General features: G+C 44.1%; 1 protein-coding gene across 1 annotated transcript in view; it reads left to right on the forward strand.

The window, feature by feature from the left end:
* Positions 1–640: 640 nt before the first annotated feature.
* Positions 641–15,367, forward strand: part of LOC138672246 (p53-induced death domain-containing protein 1-like) — a 99,035-nt gene continuing 84,308 nt past the window's right edge. Inside the window, exons 1-2 of the mRNA XM_069760222.1 lie at positions 641–661; positions 1,089–1,252. Coding sequence (XP_069616323.1) covers positions 641–661; positions 1,089–1,252 — 185 coding nt within the window. The remainder of the gene's footprint in view (positions 662–1,088; positions 1,253–15,367) is intronic.

Below are 15,367 nucleotides of genomic sequence, written 5' to 3' on the forward strand. Positions count from 1 at the left end.
AAACCTGTGTAAAAAGACATATGCGTTATTGCCTATATGTCTTTCCATAAGGACGCTTGATTTGTCAATTCTGAGCTTAGTCTGACACAAAGGTAAGCATCAAACTTGTTTTCAATTCCTTACATCGTAAAACTTAACTTATACAAGGGGAAAAGATTGACAGCAACACAGTGATTAAATAGTAAGGCCAAGTTCACACGTTGTGGATTTATGGTGTAGTAGCAACTTACAGTACAATAAAAGTAAATGGGTTTTTCAAAATCCACAATAAAAATCTGCATGAAAATGAAGGCTTGGCGCAGATTTCAATTCTATAGCATGTTCTTTATTATGCCGATTTTCATTGCAATTTTCGCCCCATTGAAGACTAGTAAATGGACAAGGCTGAAGTCCGCAAGTAACACATGCTTTTTTCATCTGTGGATTTATTGGGGAAGTGGAAAGTTTTCTGTAACGTGTCAACATAGCCTGACACTTCCTTTTGTGGGAGACAAAATTTAATCGCAACATCTGATATACTTTATTGTCAGGGAACAATAATAATTACAAAAATATGTAAAATATCAAATCTGTAATTTTAGATATTTCTTTGAGCCAGTTGAAGATCACTGGCAGATGTATAAGTGGAAACCATATTAAGATGCCCAATAAAGCACAAGAGGTAAGTGATATATATATAGTATCCATATCTGTACTGTACAGGGTGGTAATTTGGCTCTGTTCAACCTCCATGTTGTATGGGGCCATAAAACAGACACCGCTGGGACCATACTGGCCTTTGGCGTTTCTCTGCTGTTTTTCCATATATAACAGTATGATATGTCCAGTGGAGCATTGCTATGGCACAATATTTTTGTACTATGCTGGCATACAGGTTTTGTGCCAGGGGTGCGCATACCATTGGTGTACCCTGTGCATCAAGGAGTAAGGGGGCCACTTCCACCTCCAAAGCAGGTGGCATTGTCCATTATCATGTGCTTTTTCAGCTACAAAGGATCTAAATATTGTTCTTGCACCCAAGCTCTTTTCTGTCTGGTTTTGTACATATCGGTCCAATAGGTAAATGCACTCTGTCTGCAATTTCTTAGGATGCAGTGATCAACCTAAAGTCCGTCCAGGATCTGGGTAGCCAGCTGGGCTTTGAGTGGACTATAGTGGCCCGTGAACTAGGATTCAGCAGACCAGAAATCAGACAATTCCATACAGGCTCTGTAGACAAGAAGACTCAGGCACAGAAGATGCTGGAGAGCTGGTAAGTACCCTGCCTTTTTTATCAGGGCTTTTCAGCCTCAAGGAGGAGTTGGCTGTGTGTCTAGATAAGGAGAGATGATGTTTCTACTTTCCGAGATAAACATACGGTATTAAGTGTAGCTTCTTCATGTACAAAACATCATTACAAGTAACACGTAGAATGTAAATCACCAAATATGGATTTTAATGTGTCATTTTGAGTCACTTTAATTGCATTGGCATTATAGATAAAGCTTACTAATTCCAGCTGCAGGATAGTGGGACCACCAGCCTGATTTCTGTGAATTACCTGCTGTCCACCATGTGCTGATTAGCTTTGCTTGACCTCTGGCATTGAATAAATAGAGTTTGATCAATTGTGCTGCTGTTAATTGCAATCTGTGATGGGATTTGTAAATGTAATTGCCCCCTAGAGCATTGTGTACAATTGGTATTGCTAACTAATGAAGCCGATACACATTAGAAGAAGCTAAAATAAAATGACCGATTTTGACCATAATGAAAGATCAACGATTGGTTCAGTGGAATGATCAATATGCCCGGCTGACAAATGTTTATAATCATTCAAAACACAGGTGTGCCGTGTTGGACTCTTTTTGACAATGATAAGCGCAGGCTGAATTATTGACAGAAAAAAATCTAATGTTGGTTGAATGTAGTCTGTGATATGTTTGGGACCGTCAATGATTGATTGTTCAGAGCCCATTTTCATCAATAGTGTCCAGGGGGCTTTAGCCTGAGGCCAAATTTAAACTTCTGTGTAGCATGATCTGTATATGGACCATGATGTATGGACTGGCCGCAAGCCTCCTGACCTGAACTTGACTTACAGTCCCATGACGCTGTCAAGTTCTTGTGAGGAGACTGAGAGCCAGTATGTTCATCACCGTCTATACACAATGTTACACAGATGTCTGAATGAGACCTAAATGCCCCCGTACACAGTAGGCTGGGCTGATAATTATGATATGTCAAATGGATAATGAGCCCAGCATTATAATTATCAGCCTCCTGAGGAACTTTGATATGGGGAAGCGCATTGAGGTGTACTTTTGGCAACAGCCTTGACATCATAAGATAAGTACCTGTCTTCCTATAGCCTTATCATTTATGCCTTACAATATAACTTAATGGTAACTGTTCCACTAATATTACCAGGGTGACCCAGGGTTACCAAGGGTCCGTCATAGATGAGCGGGGGCACCTCTATCGTTGCCATTTATGGTGCCAAGTTATGCAGAAAGGAGGCCAGAATAATTGGGACTTCACAGTGAATTATTAGGCCATATATTTCCTTATTGCCGGTGTTATGATCCAGGACGGGGTTTTGCTTCATTCCCGTCCTAGTCAGATCTGGGTTAATTTCATCCGCCTCTCTTTGGTTCTGGGGCAGCTATTTAGTGATGTCTCTGCCTAGCTCCGGTGTCTTTTATAGTTCTGGTCCCTCGGCTTGAACAGCTGACCTTGGTTTATCCGTGTTATTCTCCTCTCCCTTCTGCTCCCTGTTTTCTGTCTGCCCTGCTTTCCCTGTCCTACGTTTTAGTTTATACTTGGCTTCTACGTGCATGACTAGCCTCTGTATATTGACTTGTCTTCTCGTCTCCCAATTTTTTACTTTCCCGTCATCTCCAGCTTCTGACCCTCTGTCCCTTCCTGACTCTGCTTTCAGCCTCATCCTCTGGTATCTCTGCTCCCGGCTGGTTCCTGACCCCTGGCTAGTTAGGTACCTCTGGCTCCTCCATCTCTTCCTCTCGGAAGTCGCGCACCTCCGTAGGTCAGATGACTTGATTCTGGTTGGGCACGCTCTCGTTCCCCGGTTCAGGTCCTGGACATCGGCACTCCCCTCTCTGGCTGGATCGCGCCTTGGACATTGGCGCTCACATAACCGCCCGGGTTGCTGAGATCATGAGTAAGACTTCATAGTTGAAACGCGTTGATCCTCCTTACTGGTGTGCCAGGTGTTTGCTATGCAAAGACTTTTTTGAAGAACGATATATCGTATTAGTTGTCTAATAAAATCTCACAAAGTGTGAACCACCTCCGCCTTCAGCTGGATCATTTCTCTTCTTATCTCCATTTGCTGTGGGCGCTCACCCCTATCCGTGCTGGGCGTTGGCAGGTCTGGGGATTCCTTCTAAGACCGGTAAGCTGACTACATTCCTTTTTTTTCCTCCGTCTCTTCCTCTCGGCAGTCGCGCACCTCCGCAGGTCACATGACTTGATTCTGGTTGGGCGCGCTCTCGTTCCCCGGTTCAGGTCCTGGACATCGGCACTCCCCTCTCTGGCTGGATCGCGCCTTGGACATTGGCGCTCACATCACCGTCCGGGTTGCGCTACACGCCTGCAGCATCGTCCCTGCTCCCTGACAGGTCCTCGGTCCGTAGACTCATCTGCCTGGGGCCGCCTAGTGGTCACTGCCATATCGCGTTCTGGGCGACATGACAGCCGGGAAATCTACCCCATATGGAAAGTTACATATATATCTGCACAATGTCACTTTAATGCTTTTAGAGGGCACTCTACTATAGATGTAATTTGGGAGGTCTTTAGGATTTTTCTCATTAATTACCTTGCCTTTTAACAAATAGTTATATTAGGGACAGCCTTCGTGGAGCGGGGGAGTCACTGTCTCTAACAACTTAGGGTGCCAACCTCTGCAGTTAGGCAGGCAACTATATAGGTTCACCTAGGGAATATCAGCCCCTTAGGACCTATTTCCTAACCCCCAATCAAGGATATGATATCTTTCACTGTAACCAACTTTGAGACTGAGTGACTCCTATTTTCAATTTGTTGTTTTTTGGTTTGTAAGGTTTTCAGTTTTAAAGCATGCCCAATAAAGGTGATATTTTCTTTTTTTTTTTGAAATTCTTTATTTAAGTTTTCAAATAACATAAACAAATATCAAAACAAATATGCTCACAAATAAATCCCAAATATATGTTGATTCAAGAGATTGAGATGCACTAAAAAATACAGGAAATCCGAGCAAATATAGCTGAAAGAAGATAAGTGAGCATAAAAAACATAAACAAACTGGTTCAGGCCTAGAAAGAATAGCCTAAAATTGTGTTATTAAACGTCTAAAATAAATAAAGGCCATAGGCTGTGACGGTAGGAGATAAACAAAAGCAATTAATTCGTTTCTGAAGGTGAGGAAGGACAGAAGGCTCGAATATAGGGCAAGTCAGGCGAAGTGGCAAAACAGCCAATGTAGAGGGCACGGCCACGGTGTTGCATCATAGAACCCTGGGAGGAGAAGGAAAAACAGAAATTGCGCATAGCGAAACATGTCTATAGCAGTAGAGGGGATGAGAATTTAATGCAGGGAAGCCAAGAGTTTTGAAATTTCTCATGGGAACGAGTTTCCCAACTAGATAGTTCTTCTAGGTGAAAGAGGTCTTGGACCTTTGAAGTCCATTCTTTCAGCGTAGGGGGAGCTAGTTGCCTCCAGTGTGTAGAAATCAGATGTTTAGCAGCTGCAACTAGAAGCGGAAGCAGCTCATGTTTCCCTGGTTTAAAAGTAGTGGAAGGGAGGGAAAGCAAAACATCCTGGGGAATCAGTTCTTGCGACATTAGGCCCATACTTTGTAGAGATTTATTTATATCGGTCCAGAATTGTGTTAGGCCCGGGCAGAGCCAAAAGATATGTAGTAAAGTCCCTATAGACTGGGAGCATCTCCAACACAACGGAGAGTCCGTTAGCCCTAAGTGAAATAGTCGCTCTGGGGTTCTGTACCACCTGGAAAGAATTTTAATCGCATTCTCTTGTAATAAGATACATCTGGAGAACCCATGGGAGTTAGGAAGTACCTGTTGAGTTTCCCAGGGGGATAGTGTGATCCCTGTTATGATAGGCAATTCAGTACCACAATGGACATAGCGGTCAGAGCACATACAGTGATCTGACAATAACCCAAAATCATAAAACGAGCTCTGAGACGTGGGAACTCTGCAGACCGCAATCCCTAATCCTCTCCAAACAACACTAGAGGCAGCCGTGGATTGCGCCTAACTCTGCCTATGCAACTCGGCACAGCCTGAGAAACTAACCAGCCTGAAGACAGAAAATAAGCCTACCTTGCCTCAGAGAAATACCCCAAAGGAAAAGGCAGCCCCCCACATATAATGATTGTGAGTTAAGATAAAAAGACAAACGTAGAGATGAAATAGATTCAGCAAAGTGAGGCCCGACTTTCTTAACAGAGCGAGGATAGAAAAGGTAACTTTGCGGTCTACACAAAACCCTAAAGAAAACCACGCAAAGGTGGCAAAAAGACCCTCCGTACCGAACTAACAGCACGGAGGTACACCCTTTGCGTCCCAGAGCTTCCAGCAACAAATTAGACAAGCTGGACAGAAAAAATAGCAAACAAATAGCAAAGAAAAACTTAGCTATGCAGAGCAGCAGGCCACAGGAATGATCCAGGGAAAAGCAAGTCGAAGAGTGGTGGTGGTGGGAGACTCACTACTGAGAAAGCAACGAAGAAGCAACGAAGAGTGGTGGTGGTGGGAGACTCACTACTGAGAGGCACAGAAGCAACCATCTGCAGACCGGACATAACTGCAAGAGAAGTTTGCTGCCTTCCAGGTGCGATGATCAAGGATGTGACCGATAGGATACCAAAGCTCTTCAGCTCCAAGGACGTCCACCCATTTCTTCTGATACATGTTGGCACCAATGACACGGCAAGGAAGGACCTACCGACAATCTGCAAGGACTTTGAAGAGTTGGGGAAGAAAGTAAAGGAACTGGATGCACAGGTAGTTTTTTCTTCTATCCTTCCAGTAGACGGGCATGGCACCAGGAGATGGAACAGGATCCTTGATGCAAACAACTGGCTAAGACGATGGTGCAGACAACAAGGATTTGGATTCCTGGACCACGGTGTGAATTACTGGTATGATGGACTCCTCGCCAGAGACGGACTACACCTCAACAAACCTGGGAAACACACATTCGCCAGAAGACTCGCTACACTCATCAGGAGGGCGTTAAACTAGAAGAAGAGGGGACGGGAAGAAAAACATTAGACTCGAACAAAGACGACCCAGGAAAACATATTCAGAAGGGAGGTAAGAACATTTCTAAAACAATCCACAGTGAGGAGATTGGAACAAAACAAAATCCTCTAAACTGCATGCTCGCAAACGCCAGAAGCCTGACAAACAAGATGGAAGAACTAGAAGCAGAAATATCTACAGGTAACTTTGACATAGTGGGAATAACCGAGACATGGTTAGATGAAAGCTATGACTGGGCAGTTAACGTACAGGGTTACAGTCTGTTTAGAAAGGATCGTAAAAATCGTAGAGGAGGAGGGGTTTGTCTCTATGTAAAGTCTTGTCTAAAGTCCACTTTAAGGGAGGATATTAGCGAAGGGAATGAGGATGTCGAGTCCATATGGGTTGAAATTCATGGAGGGAAAAATGGTAACAAAATTCTCATTGGGGTCTGTTACAAACCCCCAAATATAACAGAAAGCATGGAAAGTCTACTTCTAAAGCAGATAGATGAAGCTGCAACCCATAATGAGGTCCTGGTTATGGGGGACTTTAACTACCCGGATATTAACTGGGAAACAGAAACCTGTGAAACCCATAAAGGCAACAGGTTTCTGCTAATAACCAAGAAAAATTATCTTTCACAATTGGTGCAGAATCCAACCAGAGGAGCAGCACTTTTAGACCTAATACTATCTAATAGACCTGACAGAATAACAAATCTGCAGGTGGTTGGGCATTTAGGAAATAGCGACCACAATATTGTGCAGTTTCACCTGTCTTTCACTAGGGGGACTTGTCAGGGAGTCACAAAAACATTGAACTTTAGGAAGGCAAAGTTTGACCAGCTTAGAGATGCCCTTAATCTGGTAGACTGGGACAATATCCTCAGAAATGAGAATACAGATAATAAATGGGAAATGTTTAAGAACATCCTAAATAGGCAGTGTAAGCGGTTTATACCTTGTGGGAATAAAAGGACTAGAAATAGGAAAAACCCAATGTGGCTAAACAAAGAAGTAAGACAGGCAATTAACAGTAAAAAGAAAGCATTTGCACTACTAAAGCAGGATGGCACCATTGAAGCTCTAAAAAACTATAGGGAGAAAAATACTTTATCTAAAAAACTAATTAAAGCTGCCAAAAAGGAAACAGAGAAGCACATTGCTAAGGAGAGTAAAACTAATCCCAAACTGTTCTTCAACTATATCAATAGTAAAAGAATAAAAACTGAAAATGTAGGCCCCTTAAAAAATAGTGAGGAAAGAATGGTTGTAGATGACGAGGAAAAAGCTAACATATTAAACACCTTCTTCTCCACGGTATTCACGGTGGAAAATGAAATGCTAGGTGAAATCCCAAGAAACAATGAAAACCCTATATTAAGGGTCACCAATCTAACCCAAGAAGAGGTGCGAAACCGGCTAAATAAGATTAAAATAGATAAATCTCCGGGTCCGGATGGCATACACCCACGAGTACTAAGAGAACTAAGTAATGTAATAGATAAACCATTATTTCTTATTTTTAGTGACTCTATAGCGACAGGGTCTGTTCCGCAGGACTGGCGCATAGCAAATGTGGTGCCAATATTCAAAAAGGGCTCTAAAAGTGAATCTGGAAATTATAGGCCAGTAAGTCTAACCTCTATTGTTGGTAAAATATTTGAAGGGTTTCTGAGGGATGTTATTCTGGATTATCTCAGTGAGAATAACTGTTTAACTCCATATCAGCATGGGTTTATGAGAAATCGCTCCTGTCAAACCAATCTAATCAGTTTTTATGAAGAGGTAAGCTATAGGCTGGACCACGGTGAGTCATTGGACGTGGTATATCTCGATTTTTCCAAAGCGTTTGATACCGTGCCGCACAAGAGGTTGGTACACAAAATGAGAATGCTTGGTCTGGGGGAAAATGTGTGTAAATGGGTTAGTAACTGGCTTAGTGATAGAAAGCAGAGGGTGGTTATAAATGGTATAGTCTCTAACTGGGTCGCTGTGACCAGTGGGGTACCGCAGGGGTCAGTATTGGGACCTGTTCTCTTCAACATATTCATTAATGATCTGGTAGAAGGTTTACACAGTAAAATATCGATATTTGCAGATGATACAAAACTATGTAAAGCAGTTAATACAAGAGAAGATAGTATTCTGCTACAGATGGATCTGGATAAGTTGGAAACTTGGGCTGAAAGGTGGCAGATGAGGTTTAACAATGATAAATGTAAGGTTATACACATGGGAAGAGGGAATCAATATCACCATTACACACTGAACGGGAAACCACTGGGTAAATCTGACAGGGAGAAGGACTTGGGGATCCTAGTTAATGATAAACTTACCTGGAGCAGCCAGTGCCAGGCAGCAGCTGCCAAGGCAAACAGGATCATGGGGTGCATTAAAAGAGGTCTGGATACACATGATGAGAGCATTATACTGCCTCTGTACAAATCCCTAGTTAGACCGCACATGGAGTACTGTGTCCAGTTTTGGGCACCGGTGCTCAGGAAGGATATAATGGAACTAGAGAGAGTACAAAGGAGGGCAACAAAATTAATAAAAGGGATGGGAGAACTACAATACCCAGATAGATTAGCGAAATTAGGATTATTTAGTCTAGAAAAAAGACGACTGAGGGGCGATCTAATAACCATGTATAAGTATATAAGGGGACAATACAAATATCTCGCTGAGGATCTGTTTATACCAAGGAAGGTGACGGGCACAAGGGGGCATTCTTTGCGTCTGGAGGAGAGAAGGTTTTTCCACCAACACAGAAGAGGATTCTTTACTGTTAGGGCAGTGAGAATCTGGAATTGCTTGCCTGAGGAGGTGGTGATGGCGAACTCAGTCGAGGGGTTCAAGAGAGGCCTGGATGTCTTCCTGGAGCAGAACAATATTGTATCATACAATTATTAGGTTCTGTAGAAGGACGTAGATCTGGGTATTTATTATGATGGAATATAGGCTGAACTGGATGGACAAATGTCTTTTTTCGGCCTTACTAACTATGTTACTATGTTACTATGTTACAAGTCCAACACTGGAACATTGACAGGAAGCCAGGATCAAAGCATTAGGTGGAGTTAAGTAGAGAAGCACCTAACGACCTCACCAGATCACCTGAGGGAGGAAACTCAGAAGCCGCAGTACCACTTCCCTCCACCAACAGAAGCTCACAGAGAGAATCAGCCGAAGTACCACCTGTGACCACAGGAGGGAGCTCTGCCACAGAACTCACAACAGTACCCCCCCCCCTTGAGGAGGGGTCACCGAACCCTCACCAGAGCCCCCAGGCCGACCAGGATGAGCCACATGAAAGGCACGAACAAGATCGGGAGCATGGACATCAGAGGCAAAAACCCAGGAATTATCTTCCTGAGCATAACCCTTCCATTTAACCAGATACTGGAGTTTCCGTCTAGAAACAAGAGAATCCAAAATCTTCTCCACAATATACTCCAATTCCCCCTCCACCAAAACCGGGGCAGGAGGATCAACAGATGGAACCATAGGTGCCACGTATCTCCGCAACAATGACCTATGGAATACGTTAAGTATGGAAAAAGAATCTGGAAGGGTCAGACGAAAAGACACAGGATTAAGAACCTCAGAAATCCTATACGGACCAATGAAACGAGGTTTAAACTTAGGAGAGGAAACCTTCATAGGAATATGACGAGAAGATAACCAAACCAGATCCCCAACACGAAGTCGGGGACCCACACGGCGTCTGCGATTAGCGAAACGTTGAGCCTTCTCCTGGGACAAGGTCAAATTGTCCACTACATGAGTCCAAATCTGCTGCAACCTGTCCACCACAGTATCCACACCAGGACAGTCCGAAGACTCAACCTGTCCTGAAGAGAAACGAGGATGGAACCCAGAATTGCAGAAAAATGGCGAAACCAAGGTAGCCGAGCTGGCCCGATTATTAAGGGCAAACTCAGCCAAAGGCAAAAAGGACACCCAGTCATCCTGATCGGCAGAAACAAAGCATCTCAGATATGTTTCCAAGGTCTGATTGGTTCGTTCGGTCTGGCCATTAGTCTGAGGATGGAAAGCCGAGGAAAAAGACAAGTCAATGCCCATCCTACCACAAAAGGCTCGCCAAAACCTTGAAACAAACTGGGAACCTCTGTCAGAAACGATATTCTCTGGAATGCCATGTAAACGAACCACATGCTGGAAGAACAATGGCACCAAATCAGAGGAGGAAGGCAATTTAGACAAGGGTACCAGATGGACCATCTTAGAAAAGCGATCACAGACCACCCAAATGACTGACATCTTTTGAGAAACGGGAAGATCAGAAATAAAATCCATAGAGATATGTGTCCAAGGCCTCTTCGGGACCGGCAAGGGCAAAAGCAACCCACTGGCACGAGAACAGCAGGGCTTAGCCCGAGCACAAATCCCACAGGACTGCACAAAAGCACGCACATCCCACGACAGAGACGGCCACCAAAAGGATCTAGCCACTAACTCTCTGGTACCAAAGATTCCAGGATGACCAGCCAACACCGAACAATGAACCTCAGAGATAACTTTATTGGTCCACCTATCAGGGACAAACAGTCTCTCCGCTGGACAACGATCAGGTTTATTAGCCTGAAATTTTTGCAGCACCCGCCGCAAATCAGGGGAGATGGCAGACACAATTACTCCTTCCTTGAGGATACCCGCCGGCTCAGACAAACCCGGAGAGTCGGGCACAAAACTCCTAGACAGAGCATCCGCCTTCACATTTTTAGAGCCCGGAAGGTACGAAATCACAAAGTCAAAACGGGCAAAAAACAGTGACCAACGAGCCTGTCTAGGATTCAACCGCTTAGCAGACTCAAGATAAGTCAAGTTCTTATGATCAGTCAATACCACCACGCGATGCTTAGCTCCTTCAAGCCAATGACGCCACTCCTCGAATGCCCACTTCATGGCCAGCAGCTCTCGGTTGCCCACATCATAATTTCGCTCAGCAGGCGAAAACTTCCTGGAAAAAAAAGCGCATGGTTTCATCACTGAGCAATCAGAACCTCTCTGCGACAAAACAGCCCCTGCTCCAATCTCAGAAGCATCAACCTCGACCTGAAACGGAAGAGAAACATCTGGTTGACACAACACAGGGGCAGAAGAAAAACGACGCTTCAACTCCTGAAAAGCTTCCACAGCAGCAGAAGACCAATTGACCAAATCAGCACCCTTCTTGGTCAAATCGGTCAATGGTTTGGCAATACTAGAAAAATTGCAGATGAAGCGACGATAAAAATTAGCAAAGCCCAGGAACTTTTGCAGACTTTTCAGAGATGTCGGCTGAGTCCAATCATGGATGGCTTGGACCTTAACAGGATCCATCTCGATAGTAGAAGGGGAAAAGATGAACCCCAAAAATGAAACCTTCTGCACACCAAAGAGACACTTTGATCCCTTCACAAACAAAGAATTAGCACGCAGGACCTGAAAAACTGTTCTGACCTGCTTCACATGAGACTCCCAATCATCCGAGAAAATCAAAATGTCATCCAAGTACACAATCAGGAATTTATCCAGGTACTCTCGGAAGATGTCATGCATAAAGGACTGAAACACTGATGGAGCATTGGCAAGTCCGAATGGCATCACTAGATACTCAAAATGACCCTCGGGCGTATTAAATGCAGTTTTCCATTCATCTCCTCGCCTGATTCGCACCAGATTATACGCACCACGAAGATCTATCTTGGTGAACCAACTAGCCCCCTTAATCCGAGCAAACAAATCAGATAACAATGGCAAGGGGTACTGAAATTTAACCGTGATCTTATTTAGAAGGCGGTAATCTATACTTCTTGGCTACAAAAAAGAACCCTGCTCCTAATGGTGACGATGATGGGCGAATATGCCCCTTCTCCAGGGATTCCTTCACATAACTGCGCATAGCGGCGTGCTCAGGCACGGATAAATTAAACAGTCAACCTTTTGGGAATTTACTACCAGGAATCAAATTGATAGCACAATCACAATCCCTATGCGGAGGTAGGGCATCGGACTTGGGCTCATCAAATACATCCCGGTAATCAGACAAGAACTCTGGAACCTCAGAAGGGGTGGATGACAAAATTGACAGAAATGGAACATCACCATGTACCCCCTGACAACCCCAGCTGGACACCGACATGGATTTCCAATCTAATACTGGATTATGGGCTTGTAGCCATGGCAACCCCAACACGACCACATCATGCAGATTATGCAACACCAGAAAGCGAATAACTTCCTGATGTGCAGGAGCCATGCACATGTGTTGTGAATTCTGTGGCTGAGTTCACTTCTGTGGTCACAAGTGGTATTGCAGTCTCTGGGCTTCCTCCCTCAGGTGTTTTGGTGAGCTCGTTGGCTGCCTTGCTATTTAGCTCCACCTGAGTCTGTCTTCCTTGCTCCTTGTCAATGTTCCAGTGTTGGATCTGAGCTACTGCATCTTTCCTTGGGCCTGCAGCTCTGCTAGATAAGTGCTTCTAGTTTGTTTTCTGTTTTTTCTGTCCAGCTTGCTATTAACTTTTGCTGGAAGCTCTGAGAAGCAAAGGGGTGCACCGCCGTGCTGTTAGTTCGGCACGGTGGGTCTTTTTGCCCCTTTGCGTGGTTTTCGTTTTAGGGTTTTTTGTAGACTGCATAGTTCTCTTTGCTATCCTCGCTCTGTCTAGAATATCGGGCCTCACTTTGCTGAATCTATTTCATTCCTACGTTTGTCTTTTCATCTTGCTAACAGTCATTATATGTGGGGGGCTGCCTATTCCTTTGGGGTATTTCTCTGAGGTAAGTCAGGCTTGTATTTCTATCTTCAGGCTAGTCAGCTCCTCAGGCAGTGCCGAGTTGCATAGGTAGTGATAGGCGCAATCCACTGCTGCTTATAGTTGTGTGAGGATAGTTCAGGTACTGCAGTCTACAGAGATTCCACGTCTCAGAGCTCGTCCTATTGTTTTTGGTTATTGCCAGATCTCTGTATGTGCGCTGATTACTGCACGCTGTGTTGCCTGATTGCCAGCCATAACAGTAGAAGGAGCCACACCAATGATTCCCAATAGAGGGAAAAAAAAATCCTGACATCATTTTTTTTTCTTAGCTCTGTCTTCAGTCTTTTTTTTCCCCTAGACATTAGAGTGCTTCAGGACACAGCTGTGGACATGGATATTCAGGCTCTGTGCTCCTCAATGGATAATCTCGTTGTAAATGTACAAAAGATTCAAGATACTATTGATCAGAAATCGATGCTAGAACCAAGAATTCCGATTCCTGATTTGTTTTTTGGTGACAGAACTAAGTTCCTGAGCTTCAGAAATAATTGTAAGCTATTTTTGGCCTTGAAACCTCATTCTTCTGGTAATCCTATTCAACAGGTTTTGATTATTATTTATTTTTTGCGCGGCGACCCACAGGACTGGGCGTTTTCTCTTGCACCAGGAGATTCTGCATTGAGTAATGTTGATGCATTTTTCCAGGCGCTGGGATTGCTTTACGATGAGCCTAATTCAGTGGATCAGGCTGAGAAAAATCTGCTGGCTTTATGCCAGGGTCAGGATGATGTAGAAGTATATTGTCAGAAATTTAGGAAGTGGTCAGTACTTACTCTGTGGAATGAATCTGCACTAGCGGCTTTGTTCAGAAAGGGTCTCTCTGAAGCTCTTAAGGATGTAATGGTGGGATTTCCTATGCCTGCTGGTTTGAATGAGTCTATGTCCTTGGCCATTCAGATCGGTCGTCGCTTGCGAGAGCGTAAATCTGTGCACCATCTGGCGGTATTGTCTGAGAGTAAACCTGAGCCTATGCAGTGCGACAGGACTATGACTAAAGTAGAACGGCAAGAACACAGACGTCTGAACAGACTGTGTTTCTATTGTGGTGATTCTACTCATGCTATTTCTAATTGTCCTAAACGCACTAGGCGGTTCGATAGCTCTGCCGTTATTGGTACTGTACAGTCCAAATTCCTTTTGTCCATTACCTTAATGTGCTCTTTGTCATCGTATTCTGTCATGGCGTTTGTGGATTCAGGCGCTGCCCTGAATCTGATGGATTTGGATTATGCTAAACGTTGTGGATTTTTCTTGGAGCCTTTGCGGTGTCCTATTCCGTTGAGAGGAATTGATGCTACACCTTTGGCCAAGAATAAGCCTCAGTACTGGGCCCAGCTGACCATGTGCATGGCTCCTGCACATCAGGAAGTTATTCGCTTTCTGGTACTGCATAATTTGCATGATGTGGTCGTGTTGGGGTTGCCATGGCTACAAACCCATAATCCAGTATTGGATTGGAACTCTATGTCGGTAACCAGCTGGGGTTGTCAGGGAGTACATGGTGATGTTCCATTTTTGTCTATTTCGTCATCCATTCCTTCTGACATCCCAGAGTTCTTGTCGGACTTTCAGGATGTATTTGAAGAGTCCAAGTCTGATGCCCTACCTCCGCATAGGAATTGTGATTGTGCTATCGATTTGATTCCTGGTAGTAAATTCCCTAAGGGTCGTTTATTTAATTTGTCCGTACCTGAACACACCGCTATGCGCAGTTATGTGAAGGAGTCCCTGGAGAAGGGACATATTCGCCCATCGTCGTCACCATTGGGAGCAGGGTTCTTTTTTGTAGCCAAGAAGGATGGTTCGCTAAGACCGTGTATTGATTACCGCCTTCTTAATAAGATCACTGTTAAGTTTCAGTATCCCTTGCCATTGATTTCTGACTTGTTTGCTCGGATTAAGGGGGCTAGTTGGTTTACTAAGATTGATCTTCGTGGTGCGTATAATCTGGTGAGAATCAGGCAGGGAGATGAATGGAAAACGGCATTTAATACGCCCGAGGGTCATTTTGAGTATCTGGTGATGCCGTTCGGACTTGCCAATGCTCCATCTGTTTTTCAGTCTTTTATGCATGACATTTTCCGTGAGTATCTGGATAAATTCTTGATTGTTTACTTGGATGACATTTTGATCTTCTCAGATGATTGGGAGTCTCATGTGAAGCAAGTCAGAATGGTTTTCCAGGTACTGCGTGCTAATTCCTTGTTCGTGAAGGGATCAAAGTGTCTCTTCGGTGTGCAGAAAGTTTCATTTTTGGGGTTCATCTTTTCCCCTTCTACTATCGAG

This window comes from Ranitomeya imitator, chromosome 3, assembly GCF_032444005.1.
Source record: "Ranitomeya imitator isolate aRanImi1 chromosome 3, aRanImi1.pri, whole genome shotgun sequence".
Lineage (NCBI taxonomy): Eukaryota > Metazoa > Chordata > Amphibia > Anura > Dendrobatidae > Ranitomeya > Ranitomeya imitator.